The sequence below is a fragment of the Felis catus genome, chromosome A1, assembly GCF_018350175.1.
Source record: "Felis catus isolate Fca126 chromosome A1, F.catus_Fca126_mat1.0, whole genome shotgun sequence".
NCBI classification, from domain to species: Eukaryota; Metazoa; Chordata; class Mammalia; order Carnivora; family Felidae; genus Felis; species Felis catus.
The window spans coordinates 79,066,702-79,080,657 of NC_058368.1; the positions used below are offsets into that span (position 1 = coordinate 79,066,702).

Sequence of the window (13,956 nt, forward strand, 5' to 3'; positions counted from 1 at the left end):
ACTCCCTCCTTCCCAGTGCCTGTCTCACAGATTTGTTCCGCAGTGCCCACAGACAGTACCAACTGCTTTTCCTCTTGACTGCCAAAATAAGTCAGCAGTTGGGAAGGGGGAAAAAAAAAGATGATGAATTATGGAAAATAACTAGGGAGAGAGAATGGCAATACAATGGGGGGGGGGGTAGGGGGGGAAGTAACAACTCTCTGTAGCTCCCCACCCAGGTGACTGTCTCAGATTTCAACCAACTAAAAGAAAACTAAACAAAGAATAGCACCCAGTCAACCAGAAGCCTCTGAAACCAGACAGTAGTTGAGAACTTTCCCCATTGATCTGATAACCCCCCTGACCGCCACAATGCAAGATTCAGGCCCCAATCTCTTGCACAACTGCGTGTTTCATTAAGACAACAGATCATGGCGAAGAGGACAGCTAGATGGAAGGATGGGGGGGGGGGGGGCGGGTGACAACATCTGTTTGGAATAACTCCGTTTCCATATGAAAAGCTTCGCAAACCACCTCTGGCCAAGCGTTCTGGAGACAAGTCTGACCTATAAACCCTTCCAGTACCTAATGGTGTGTGCATACGTGCAAGCCTCGGGTGTCATTGTGATGTATGCTGGGGCTGGAGGGTGTTAGCATTTTAATGTCCCCAGCTCATGCTTGGGAGCACCGTGTTAGTCTTCTCATCGCGCCGGTATTTGTCTCCAGTGCTGAGAATGTGATTATGAACATATCACAAGGTTTGCCTAAGCGGTGTTTTTGTCTTAATCTAGCAGAAGATCCCCTCCAAGCTTCTGCGGCGTTTCATGTTAGCCCTTACTGGGCTCTTCCGCAGTTATTCACGCCTGCTTCCCCTAAGAGGCTGTGGGAATTTACGTCGTGAAGGGATTCCTCACACCTACCGCAATTCTGCGAATTTGTAGAAAACACGCACAACACACAAGAAGATGTCTTTAAAAATGGATGGATGTGGTTGATTGTTCTGTGGTTTTAAAGACTTTTCTCTGACAGCTGCCTTCCTCCATCGCAGCGCATCCAGACCAGCTTGCAGACCGCTAAGGCTTTTGTAGAAGCCGATTTGGCGACACGCTTTTTCAAAGCTCTGGCGAGAAGTGTTCGTTGTGTTACTGTTCACACGATCACCTAGAAGATCCTTGCCAGTCGATGGCTTTGTGGAGACTTTTGCCTCTGTGCTGCATCTCTACAACCGTGGTCATGTACACATCCACTTTAGAATCACATAGGGGGTGGTGGAAACAAAGAGTGGCAACCATTCTGTATGTCAGTGTTACGGGGTTTGGGGTTTTTTTGTTGGTTTTTTGGGTTTGTTTTGTTTTGTTTTGGTCTTTTTGTTTCATTGTTTCCCTTTTTCCCGGACTCAACCTGCTTTGAGTTGAAAAAGGAAAATCATCGTAAAGGGAGGACAAGGCTCCGACTCTGTGATCTGAGCGTTCATCGACCGTTGACAGGAACGGTCTTCTCTACTGCTGGAACCGAGGCCAGTGTTTCTCACAGGCACCGCGTGGGGCAGCCGTCCCAACTCCAGTGTGCGGCCATTGGGAAACATTAGCGACCCTGTGTGCACACAGCAAACACGCTTATTAGAATAAAACCTTTGGGATTGCGAGTGAATGCAATCGCATTAAAAACAAAAATTAAGGAAGATGTACTGGCATTAATTTTGTTAGCTTTGTTCCTTCTAATCCTCTCCTGGAAAAATCTCTTGCCTGACTGTTTTCCATCATTATTTTTGGCATCTTCATGCTGTTTAATGTCTCCCTGCTGTTTGTGTTTCAGATGGGAGTCCGAAAAGTGTTTCTAAAATACTGGCACGCTGGCCAGCTCAATGATTTGTGCCTACAGCTGCAGAGGAAAATTATAACCTGCCAAAAAGGTAACCATTACACACTAACCTTTCTGAATGTCTTTGAGTCGTGAGATACAAAATCACTTAGTGCGCCTCGAGTTAAACGTCGGTGGGATCCACACGGTAGCGGGCCCCTTCCGTGACACTGTGCGTGGGCAGTTTTGAGGAGCCGGGCAAACAGTCAGGCTCAGGCAGCTCTCTACCAGCACTTGTATGCACTGCACATACTTTATGTGGTGGTCATTTCATCTGAAATCTTAGAGCAAATTTTCACCTCGATCGGAATTTGGAAGAGAGAGTGTTCATTTCTTGCAATTTACATGTCCGCCCCCTGGCAAATATTCATGCTTGTTGATCTGTTCAAAAAGCACACGACAGGAAGATGTACCTCTGAATCCACACTGGGATCCCCCGTGTGGCACTTAGGCGCAGATATGAGGCAGAGTCCTAGCTCATTTCCGTCAGCACCACTGGTATATGCTGCTGGCTTTTGGAGGACCAGAACAGACAAATTCACCAAACCACATTTTACATAATTCTACATATGCCTTGGTGAAATCCCTGACACTTAGCTTCCTTTAGGAAGTGACAAGGATATTGGAGTGTTACCTTTGATGGCAGACAGCATCGTTTTAGCTTTAGGGGAGATTCCGTGTAGAATTTTGTACCTATAGGGGCGCTTGGGTGGCCTACTGGGTTGAGCGTCCAACTTTTGATCTCGGCCCAGGTCATGACCTCATGAGTTCGTGAGTTCAAGCTCTGCACTGACGGTTCAGAGTCTGCTTGGAATTCTGTCTCTCCTGCTCTCTGCCCCCCTCTTGTGCTCGCTCTCTCTCCCTCTCCCTCAAAACAAATAAATAAATTTAATTTTAAAAACTTAAAAGATTTTTTTTTCCTATAAAAACCCAAGTGACCATTGAAAATGGGTACATTGGAAAAATCTTCACTATGCTTCCCATAAAACATATGTACTTACTAGATACTAGTTTTTAATTTGCTTAATGATTATATTATACTATATATCGTGAATAAATATTTAAAGAAAGGCCGAAGAAGGAGAAATGACATGCTAGCTTTTGGTGGACCTGCTGACATGAGCTTGGCTGTCTGCTATCTTTGGAAATGTCCAGCACAAGCATAACTCAGTCCGAAACTGGTTTTATTCTGTCCGAGCCTCTGTCCATGGAGCCCCTGCTTGAAATCTCCAAGGGGTCCCATCATTTTCTGATGAGAAAAAGCCCTGCCACACGCTGGTGCCCTGAACTGTCAGAGTTTGGCAGGTCGAGCCCAAGTAACGTTCGAAGCTCAGAATTCCCTTCCAGGTGAAACCATCCCTCTTGGCCAGCTCAGGCCCCACAGGTGGGGTGTGGGCGTGGCTCTCATCCTGTCCGGGCAGGTGTGTGTGGACCCTTGGGGCTGGCGACAGAGAGGGAAGAGTGAGGGGACGGGGCTGCTCTTCTGTTCGAGCGGCACCTGTGCGGTCCGGCACAGGGTCTCTCTGGAAGGGCTGCAGGCGTTGAAAGGCTGTTGGAGCCCAGGGGAGCACCTCAGCACTCCTGTGCACTGCCTCCCTGAGAAGTGACATGAGCTCCCCTCGGGACAGTCACTTGTAATTCTCCCTCAACCCCAGTCACCACAGACAGTGCTTTAAAACAAGCCTCTCTAGACGACTCCAAGCAGGCATCTCTTTCTTGACAAGCAGGCTGGTGCTTGAGAAACACAGGCTGGGACCCCAACAGGTACGTCCCCTCCCAGCAGAGTCATTAGGCAGTCAGTGCCTGCCAGCACCCACCTCAGGCCCACGGCCCCCGTGTCCTCCAAACTGCAGGGTCGAGTGGCTGGTTCTCTGCATGGTCTCCCGAAGCCAGTTTCACCAGCCTGGAGGTCAGCCGGGCGGCGTGGGGAGCCCCAGGTGACGGAGGCAGTCCCTCCCCCCAGCTCTGGGCAAGTCTGGCTCCTCTCTGGGTTATGACAGTCTGGTCATCCTTCATCCAGGTAGGGAAAGGCCGGGGCCCCAGGCCAGTGCGCCCCACAATTGTATTTGTGAGGTCAGCCTGGCCACCTGCTGTGCGATCTGAGCCCCTGTCGAGTCAGCATCACCTGCAAGCCGGTTAGAAATGCAGAGGCTCGGGACCCCACCACCTCGAGAATCGGAATCTGCATTTGCAGCCTCAGCTAGAACTGGGCTGGGAGGCCCCATGGACCAGACCAGTGCCCTAATACCTGAGCTGTGGAGTCATTGGAGGTCCCTATGCTGGCATGGTATTCGTCCATAGAACAGGGTCTCAGAGTCTCCTGGAAAGTTTCCTACATCACAATTAGAAGAACACGCATCTTCCTCCATCAGGGATGCTCACTAGAAAGGTCTCCTGTATTTAACGGCAAAGATTAAGCTGACCCCCCTGACCCAAAACTGAAGAAACAAGCAGAAATCTAGACACTCCTTCACCTTGAAGGATCAAAATTGAGACAGGTCTTTAAAAAAAATGGCACCAAGATAAAAACTGTAATTCCAGATTACATAAATGAAATAATGGATATAAAAGCAGCTTTAAAATTACAGGCTCTTAAATGCAAAGCATTAATTATTGATTTTTACTTTTACATCTCTTGGAACAGCCCCTTCCATACTTTTTGCTAGTGTGAAATTTACTCGAAATGTATGTAATTTAGAGTTATTTCCAGTTTTTCAAGCGTTCTCATTTTTCTTTTGTAAATGTTGCGGGGGGGGGCGTTGGGGAGAAAGCTGTAACGTTAATCATTTTAATATTAAATTATTCCTCATGGAAGCTTCTTTTGGACCCTCTGTGTTCCTTCTGTCCTAGAGGAAAGCTGTCTGTGAAGATCTCCATGCTGTTAAGTGTATAAAAGCAGTCTTTTAAATTGTCAGCAAGAGGGCCAATATTGATTTGTGGCAAATTCATTTTTCCTAGTTGCCTCTTATTAAAGACACCAATTTTGAGCAACTGTTATATCATGTTTAAAGGGTTTTTAAAGGCCGCCAGTATGAAGTGTGAGAACATGGTGTCCCCCGGAGGCAGAGTGATAGACCCCCGGTGAATGTGCGTGCAGAGAATAGCGCTGCTGTTCCCTGGGGCAGAAGTCTAGCCGAGCCACATTAATTCTTCCCTTTATTCCACAAGATTAAACATCTGGAATATACCCTCACCTTCACCCTTCCAAAGTCAATGTCTCAAATTGTTTTAATGGAACAGGAATGAGCAAGCAAACTGACCAGTTTGAATTCTTGTCCTTCTCTCTCTCAACGTGCCCATCGCGTGGTTAACACTTGTGCATTTTATAATCCTGAAAGTCTGATAGTACCTTTTATAGCTTAATATTTTTCCCCTTTAGATTAGTTCAGCAGGACTGTTTTGCACTTAATACAACTGCATTCCAGAGTAGGTAAACATTTAGTATTGCCATTTGGGGGAGAAAAAAAAGCCTTAAGCATTTTACTTTTCTTTAATGTTTATTTATTTTTGAGAGAAAGAGACAGAGTGCAAGCAGGGGAGAAGCAGAGAGAGTGGGAGACACGGAATCAGAAGCAGGCTCCAGGCTCTGAGCTGTCGGCACAGAGCCCCATGCAGGGCTCAAACTCACAGACTGTGAGATCATGACCTGAGCTGAAGTCAGACGCTTAACCGACTGAGCCACCCAGGAGCCCTACCTTAAGCACTTTGGATGTCTGCTCATTATTTGCCTCTGCAGCTATAATTGTGGAAAGTCGTGTCCAGCTTTCCTTCCACCTTCTAATCAAGTAAAGGCATCAAAATGAGTATCATAAAAAACCCACACATTTATTCTTCTATGGCCAGGGAATACTTTAAAACACTTCATGTTTCACGGCCTTCCCCACTCCCGACATGCACTATAAAGAAAAATAAAGCATCTTTGTTACATACATTGGTTTTCCCTTGAAATTATAGATCTTAGAATTCAAGCAGCTCCTTCTAACCGTAGAAACTTAGAATTGGAAGGGACAGCGTCCTATGGTCACAGGGCCCACACGGGAATCCCTGCACCTGTCCACAGCATCCAGGGGAAGGGGTCATCTAAATCCTCCCAAGCACACGGGCTCCCTCTCTCACGAGACGCCCTTCTCCATTTACACCCTGTGCCCATTGCTAGAACGCACCTTCTCACATGAATCACAAACATGCTTCGCTATGACTCCTCCGTTGGGGCTCTGCTCTCTGGAGAGCTAAGGCAGCGTCTGTATGGTCAAAGGGAGAGGAGTGAGTTTGGCATGTAAGCACGGAGAGCTGAACCCTGGCTCTCCCGTTCATTGGTTGTGTTTACCCAGAGAAGTTTTCTTGACTTCACTAAGCTCTTTCTTTGGGTGCAAAATGGACCTAATGGCGTATTAATTATCACCGGGGTTTGGCATTTGACGATGGAAGGTCTAACACATGAAAGTACCTTTAAAATGGTGGGCATGACTACCTTTATTTGCAAGTCTTACCATTAGTTAGTGACAGGCTGACGATTTCAAAGTATGTTCACCCACTTATTCCTCCCGGTTCTCACACATTTTTCTAGCTCCATATCCCCGGAAAGCAGAAAGGACATCCTAAATTTCTACACAATCTCTTTCCAGAGTCTTAAATGCAGACTCTGCATTTAAGTGAGAGAGGCAGCCCGTGTGCTTGGGAGGATTTAGATGACCCCTTCCCCTGGATGCTGTGGACAGGTGCAGGGATTCCCGTGTAGGCCCTGTGACCTTAGGACGCTGTCCCTTCCAATTCTAAGTTTCTACGGTTAGAAGGAGCTGCTTGAATTCTAAGATCTATAATTTCAAGGGAAAACCAATGTCTTAAATGCAGTGTTAGCTTTTCTAGAAGTTTAATCACTGTCTTGTTAACACATCACGTGATATGTCAGAAGACTACTTCCATAAGCCTCAGACGTTTCTGATATAATGGTCCTAAAATGGTCCAGTTGGAGCCCCACTGCAGAATTCTCTGGGGTTTGAACCTACTTCCTGCCCTCTGACTTTAGTCCAGTCCATCACGTCCAGCCTGTGTTAGGGAAAGAAGTGTGGACGTGTCAGGACTCGAATTAAGGAATTTGCGTCTAGTGTTATCATTGCTGGGTTTCGATATCTTTTCAAATACAGAGATTAGAATGTTTTGTGAACTCTTATTCTGAGTCAAACGGGTCTTATTTTATAGCTGCTCAAACATAAATGTGTTGTGACTTTTGTTTGTTGCACGTCTGGGGTTTCACTTCTGCTCCTCTGGCTGACCCCTGATTGTGTTCTTTTATGGAAGTTATAAGAGGATTTCTAGCACGCCAGCACTTGCTTCAGAAAAGGAGCATCAGACAGCGAGAGGTCACGTCCATCAACAGCTTCCTGCAGATCACAGAGGACATGGGGTTGAAGACCTACGATGCCCTGGTCATTCAGAACGCTTCCGACATTGCACGTGAAAATGACCGGCTCCGGAACGAAATGAAGGCTGCTCACCATCAAGAGAAGGCGGAAGCCAGAAACAAGCCAGAGGAAGGAGCCAAAAGGTAAAGGCAGATAGAATGAAACTTTAATTACCTTTGTAATTGATCCATGGAGCCAAGAAAATTCCGATAGCCCTTAATGCAAAGTTCAGTCAAACATGACAGCGGTTACGGGAAGAAGAGAGGATACATGCACAGTTTGCTATCTGAAACCTCCTCGCGATCTAAAAGGGTCCCCTCTTGTGGTTTCTTTTCTTGCAATAGGTGCTATATGTGTTAGTTTTGCCAGAGGAAATAATCACCGCTTCCCCTATGATGCTTGTATCACTTACCATCTCAAGGCCAAAGTTTTAAGGCAGCTAACGTTTCTGTCTTAGCAAAAATATATAACTTGGTGCTTGACATCTTTATATAAGTCCATTTTTTTTAATTTCTTTTTAACATTTACTCATTTTTGAGAGGCAGAGAGAAACACAGCGTGAGTGGGGGAGGGGCAGAGAGAGACGGAGACACAGAATCCGAAGCAGGTTCCAGGTCCTGAGCTGTCAGCACAGAGCCTGATGCAGGGCTTGAACTCATGGACTTCGAGACTGTGAGATCATGACCTGAGCTCAAGTCGGACGCTTAACCGACTGAGCCACCCAGGTGCCCCTATACAAGTCTTATGTATATAAGGGTGACTCGTAGAAACTTCTGGAAATCTGACCCCCCAAATGGGCATAATGGTATATTCTGTTTTCTGAAAGCAGAAAAGTAGTGAAATCAATGGTTGTATGTATTATATTGCCCTTAGTAATCTGTCACATTTTCTTCGCCAATACGGAAGGTTTGGGGGAAAGCTTTTGATTTTAAAGTTCACTTCGGATGCTGAGCTCGAAATAGAAATGTGGAGACAACCTGGTCCTCCTCCAGTTTGTCACTCTTGCCTGTCTGTGAATGACGAGGACACCCGTGGCCCTCAGTCGCCCTCCCTGGGAGGGCAGGGACCTGGGTCCTAACTCGCCGTCGGGCAGATGTTTGTTTTTCCGCAGGAACTTGGCGCTATCTGGTTGTTTCCCGTCGAAAACGACTCCCCTTCGTCTTCAATGCCTATGTCAAATGATTTTTTATTAAAGATGAAATGGTGATGTGTCTCTCGCTAATTAGCTTCAAATATCTCAGTGATTAAATACTGAAAAAAATTCCCTTTGTACGGAAAACTGTAATTAAACATTACAGGGAAAACAAATTATTCACTGAGTGCCACTGAGTGCTAGCTTTCATCTTCAGCTAGTTCATTTTCTACATGGGTGTCTGGCTCTGCCTTGTGGTAGATCCCAGCCCGGCTGGTGCTCTGCCACACAAAGATATAATTACAAGAACAAATGCTCGGAGACTCCTTGTAAAATGAATGCATTGACATCTCACTAGTACATGATTACATTGACATGTGAAGCCAGAAGGAATTTTTTTTTTTTTAGACCAGATAACTATTCATTTCATCTGACTCCCAGAATAATATTTATTATTTTCACGGCAGGCACTAAACCGCCACCCCAATTTCCCAATTTGATTACGTGTTCATTCGCCTGATGTAAAATTAAGGGAGGAAGGAATTTTTTTTCTCTTGAGTTACTGGATCCCGGCGGCGGTTCGCTTGGCATTGGACAACCAGATGAAGTAACAGAACAAAAATAATAATTCTGCACATAATGAAATGATTTGTTCACGGAGTTTACATGAGGGGAGAAGAAGGAAGGGGAGAGAGGGCACGCGAGAGGAATGTAAACTTTTGACAGTTTTAAGTCAAGTATCTGCTCTTTGCCAACGGGCGATGATGAACTCCTTGCATTTGATGCATCAGTAACTCTCTATTAAGATGGATATTATCATCCCCGAAATTATCATTCAGATTGAAATTCTGGTTTTCTGACTTGCTTAATAATCAGAGTGTGAAAAATTCATTCAGGGAGTGCCTGATAGAAAACGGGGCGCTCCTTCAGAAGGGTTGCGTTTGTGTGAGATTTTGAAAAAGTCACCGTGATGCATCTCCCCCCTGCTCATTCATCATAGAGCTGGGGCCGGAAGGCTGGGCCGCCCTCTCTGGATGCCGGGTTAACCAGAGTGCTACCCATGAATCCTCCGGCCACGGTGTGATTGTGTCTGCTTGAGCGGGTTCATTGTTACCATCTGAATAATGCATCTGGGCCCCTCTGGTGGGGTGCTGTTTGTGTGTTGTTCCCCCAAGAGCCGAAGACAAGGGTGGACCCAGGCATTTCCAGTACACCTCCATCCCGGTACCCATGGCGGTGGATGGCCTGATCCAGTCTCTGGCCGGCCCGTCCACCCGGTCTCCTTCCCTGCACTCGGTGTCCAGCCTGGATGACAGCAGTGGCCTCCCGTCGCCGCGGAAACAGCCTCCACCCAAGCCAAAGAGGGACCCCACCACGCGGCTGAGCGCCTCCTACGAGGCCGTGAGCGCCTGCCTATGGGCAGCAGCAAGGGAGTCAGCCAGTGAAGGTCAGTGGAGAAGAGGAGGGGAGTGCCTGTTTGGGGCCCCGATGTTCTGCCTTCCGGTGTCTGAGTGCCCACAGCAGTATCATTGCCCTAATATATTTTTAATAGAAATCCGTCCAGCTGTTGGCTTGCCAGCAGCTTCTTCATCATTAAATATAAATAATATGTATTCAGTTCTCTAAGCGTCTTAGGGAAAAGCCACTTAGATATCATTTCCTTACTTCCCGGCCCCACGTCAGCATCCTCGACATCGGGGCTCTGACCGGAGTGTCTGTCCTAGTCTGCATAGATGTTCACTGACCACAATCCTCAAAAAATTCATCAGGCTTCCCTATGACCACAATCTAATCAAAAATTAAGTCTGTTTTATCATGTGGAGAGTGAAACATTCAGGCAGAGGAGAATCCCACCACGGCAGAATTCAGTAGGCAGAACTTGGGGGGTCTAGCTGAGGGAAGTTTCTACATTGGTGGCCTAGAAATATTTATGCAAAGAAAGGAGGAAGCCACGGTCTTTTCTCAGTGCAATCTCTCGTCGACTAGTTCATGGGCCTAGTGTTGCCTGATGATTAATTTTTACAATAGTGAAGCATAGAGGCAGCACCCCTTGACAGAACAGGTACTAATTCCACAGAGTTTATGTATCACCTACCGAAAGTTAGGCCCGTCGTCGGCCCATGGGGATACGTAATAAAGGAAACAGACAATTATCTTTCCTCGTGGGGTTTACGTTCTAGCATGGGAAGACACATGCTCAGCGCAATAAACAAGTAAATAGATAAAGTCTGTTAGCAGATCACCGCTGCAGAGAAAAATAAACAGGGTAAAAGGTGATAGTGCCAGGGTGGGGTGGGGTGTGAGATTCTGCATGAAATAGCGAGTTAGATTTCACTAAGAAGTATCACCTGAACACAGGATGGATCACAATTCCTTCTGTTAACAAATGAGCCCAGGATTCAAAAGCACAGCAAAACCACACGCTCATGTGTGGGAGCAGGTGGGTGACGCCATGGTGGGAAGACCGTGGGTCGGCGGCCACGAGCAATGAGAAGGCCCCAGTTATCTTCCCAGATGCCTTTTTTTTTTTTTGGTCGCTTTAAGAAAGAATAGATCTTTAAGAGAATTTTTATTAAAGCCTAATCCCATTACTATTGTACTGTATGAGTCATGCCATGATCCTATGTAGGCGTCAGCGATGTGGGAGAAATTCCTAAGTCTGGGGAGAGGAGTGCAGGTGTGTTTCTCACGTCCGTGTGGCAAGAACAGCCACAGAAGGTGAAAATAGCGCTCCAGAGGGCCTCGGGAGGTCAGGCTTCGGTGGATGCAGATGTGAGCGCAGACACGGTGTTAGAACAGGAGGTGAAGGGCCACTGGCCTCTGATGTAGCCCACGGGCTGGAAGTGGCCGTAGACTGAGCACATCGTGAACGCATTCCCTGGAAAAGGGGAACACATCCCGTTTCCGTCCTTACTTGGGGACCTCTGCGCAGGATTTACAGGGTGGAGCTGAAACAGGTGTGCTGAGATGAGAAGAAGGATCCCTTTGGCTTTATTGGAAGAGGAAGATTAGCGCCCAACAAGCTAACACTAACGAGACAAGGAGAAAGGGAAATAGACTAGGATAGCATCAGAAGTTCGAAGCAACATGAAACGAGGTTGAACGCTGCCGTGTATGTGAGACGGCTCCCTGCCCAGATTCCAACACCGCACACAGGTTCTGTGACTGAGTAAGTCAGCTGCAGAGTAGTCTGTAACCTCTAGAAAGTTCTGTGCGTGCACATTACAAACCACTGCTCTGCGCTTCAGGGTCTGGAGTCGTCAGGTGCCCACCAGGCACATCGCCATGAAGGGTAAGAAAATGTTGGGGATGGATTAAAAAAATGTCTATTAAAAAATGGTTACTCAAGAACCATAGGAGAGAAAAATATATAAAAAAGAAGGTGACAGAATAAAAGATTAATGAAGAGGAAAGAGAAAGGCCACACGGTCAGCCTCTGAAATTCCTACTCCTGTGGGAGTCACCAGGCTCTTCAGTCTCACTTAAGAGATTGCAGGATTTTTATGTAAAACGTTAAGTCCTTGGATCCCAATTCCAGCGGGCATGAGACTGAGGCACTTGTCGGGGTCTCCCCCGCTGATCACATCCCCATGAACTGGCATTTTGGAGGCCACCCCCTAAGGCAGTGTTTTGATGGCTGTCACATTATTTGTCCCCTCTTACAAGATTCTTAATGTGGACTTTATGACCGCCGCTCATCTCCTGTGGTTGAAGATGAACTCCTTTCATCGAACCTGCTGATGGGATTGGCCAGGTGTGCCGGCTGGTTTTTGTAGGATCAGGAGTCAGGGGGGCCAGTGCGGGGCCCAGGCACCTGGGTCTCCAGTCCGTAACTGTAATGGTGGCCACACCCTCCAGAGATAAACCTGCCGCGCACAGGGGTTCTGGCCCCGTTTATGCATTTGTGACAGGAGCTGGAGGTGGCCAGTCCAGACGCCCCTAGCTCTTTGTGGCTCTTTCCATTTAAATTCGGTGAAATTTCAAACTCAGTTCTTCAGTCATGAGTCACACTGCACGGGTGTGGATTCTCCCATCATCATAGAAACTTCTGTCAGACAGCATTGATTCCACGCGCCTCGTGTGTGTACCATGAGGACAACGCTGGGTTCTTTTGCACCTAGTAATATGTCACAAAATCATCTTTCTGCAGAAGACAGGAAGGAACCCGGATTGCTATATAAAACGCTCTGTGAACCTTGGTTTCACAAGAAAAGGACCACAACTAGTCACGTTCTTACCCGAGTCATTCCTTTTGGCCTACCAAAAACTCGACGAGTCAGCTCAGAGGGTCCTTTGGCAAAGGGGAACTGCTGGAAAAAGAGAGCCAAGCATCTTAGAGAAACCAATGATCAGGTGACATTCAAGCCTGTGCCCAGGCCCGTTCTTATTAACACATGCCTCTCCTGTAGGTTTGCCCCCGGTCACCACAGCCAGTATGCAGGGAGGCACTGGGGAGGGCTCACTTTTTTCACCACCTTTGTGCCTGGAAAGCATGAAGCAGTTTGATAAGCCCAGCAAATGTTGACACCTGTGCACAAGCTATTAGCAAGCTCGAGCCAACTATTTGCAAGTCTAGTTGACCTTGAAACAACGCAGTTTGGAGCTGCGTGGGTCCGCTTATGCGTGGAATGTTTTTCCGTAGAGTACAATCCTGAAAATGTAAATTCTCTTCCTTCTGATTTTCTTACTAACGTTTTTTTTTTTGTGTCACTTGTCTTTTAAGTAGTCGTAATAGAGAAAAATTTTATTAGCTTACTTTAGGTGAAGGAAAACCATTAGGCTGAATTCTCAGATTATTTTATAACAAGAGGATAAGATTCACATTGGTATAAAATTCAAACTGGTTAGTAATGTTTCCTTTCCGCTAGCTTGCTTTATTGTAAGACTACAGTACGCCTAAGACATTTGCAAAATATGTGTTAGTCGAATGTTTATGTTTAAGGCGGCTGCAACAGTATGCTATTTAGGAGTAAAGTTTAGGGACAGTCAAAAGTTATATGCAGATTTTCAACTGCACGGGGGGTGGGGGGTGAGGGGGTGTGGTAGTCCTACCTGCCGGCATTGTTCAACTGTGCTATTTTTTAAAAGCCTGGGGTTGTTCTTTGCAAACAGTAACTAGGAAGGAAAACAGCAGCCCATTCCTTAGAAATAATACCTTGAGGAATCCATAATTTTTAAAAGCAAATCCTGCCTAACTCCATTCTCAACAAGGCAACTTATATGCATAGATATAAGAGTTCATCTTTGACTTAACTTGGAAGTAACATTTTATCAATTTTCTTTTTTCACTATCTGGTTTACATCTTTATTCTAGAATAGCCCTTGGCACACATTAGGCACTGAATACGTACTCAGGGAACAATTTGATTCTTATTGATAAATCAAAATGAGCACAATTTGGCCAGGTTCAAATTTTACCCTTGGGATTTGTTGAATTCGGACTGTCAGTGTATTTTCCAGAAGCCCCTTGATTCTGTTTTGCTGTTCCATGAAATTTGACAGAAATCAGGTCTTCCGTGAACGCCATCCTGAGAATATGTCACTGGATATAGAAGAACGGGATTGCGGATTTCACAACTTATG

At 46.3% G+C, this 13,956-nt stretch overlaps 1 protein-coding gene across 3 annotated transcripts in view; it reads left to right on the forward strand.

The window, feature by feature from the left end:
• Positions 1-13,956, forward strand: part of MYO16 (myosin XVI) — a 615,221-nt gene that overhangs the window by 528,357 nt on the left and 72,908 nt on the right. For all 3 annotated transcript variants that reach the window (XM_023253136.2, XM_045055816.1, XM_045055813.1), the window contains exons 29-31: positions 1,795-1,891; positions 7,138-7,384; positions 9,549-9,820. In XM_023253136.2, the coding sequence (XP_023108904.2) occupies positions 1,795-1,891; positions 7,138-7,384; positions 9,549-9,820 (616 nt within the window). The remainder of the gene's footprint in view (positions 1-1,794; positions 1,892-7,137; positions 7,385-9,548; positions 9,821-13,956) is intronic.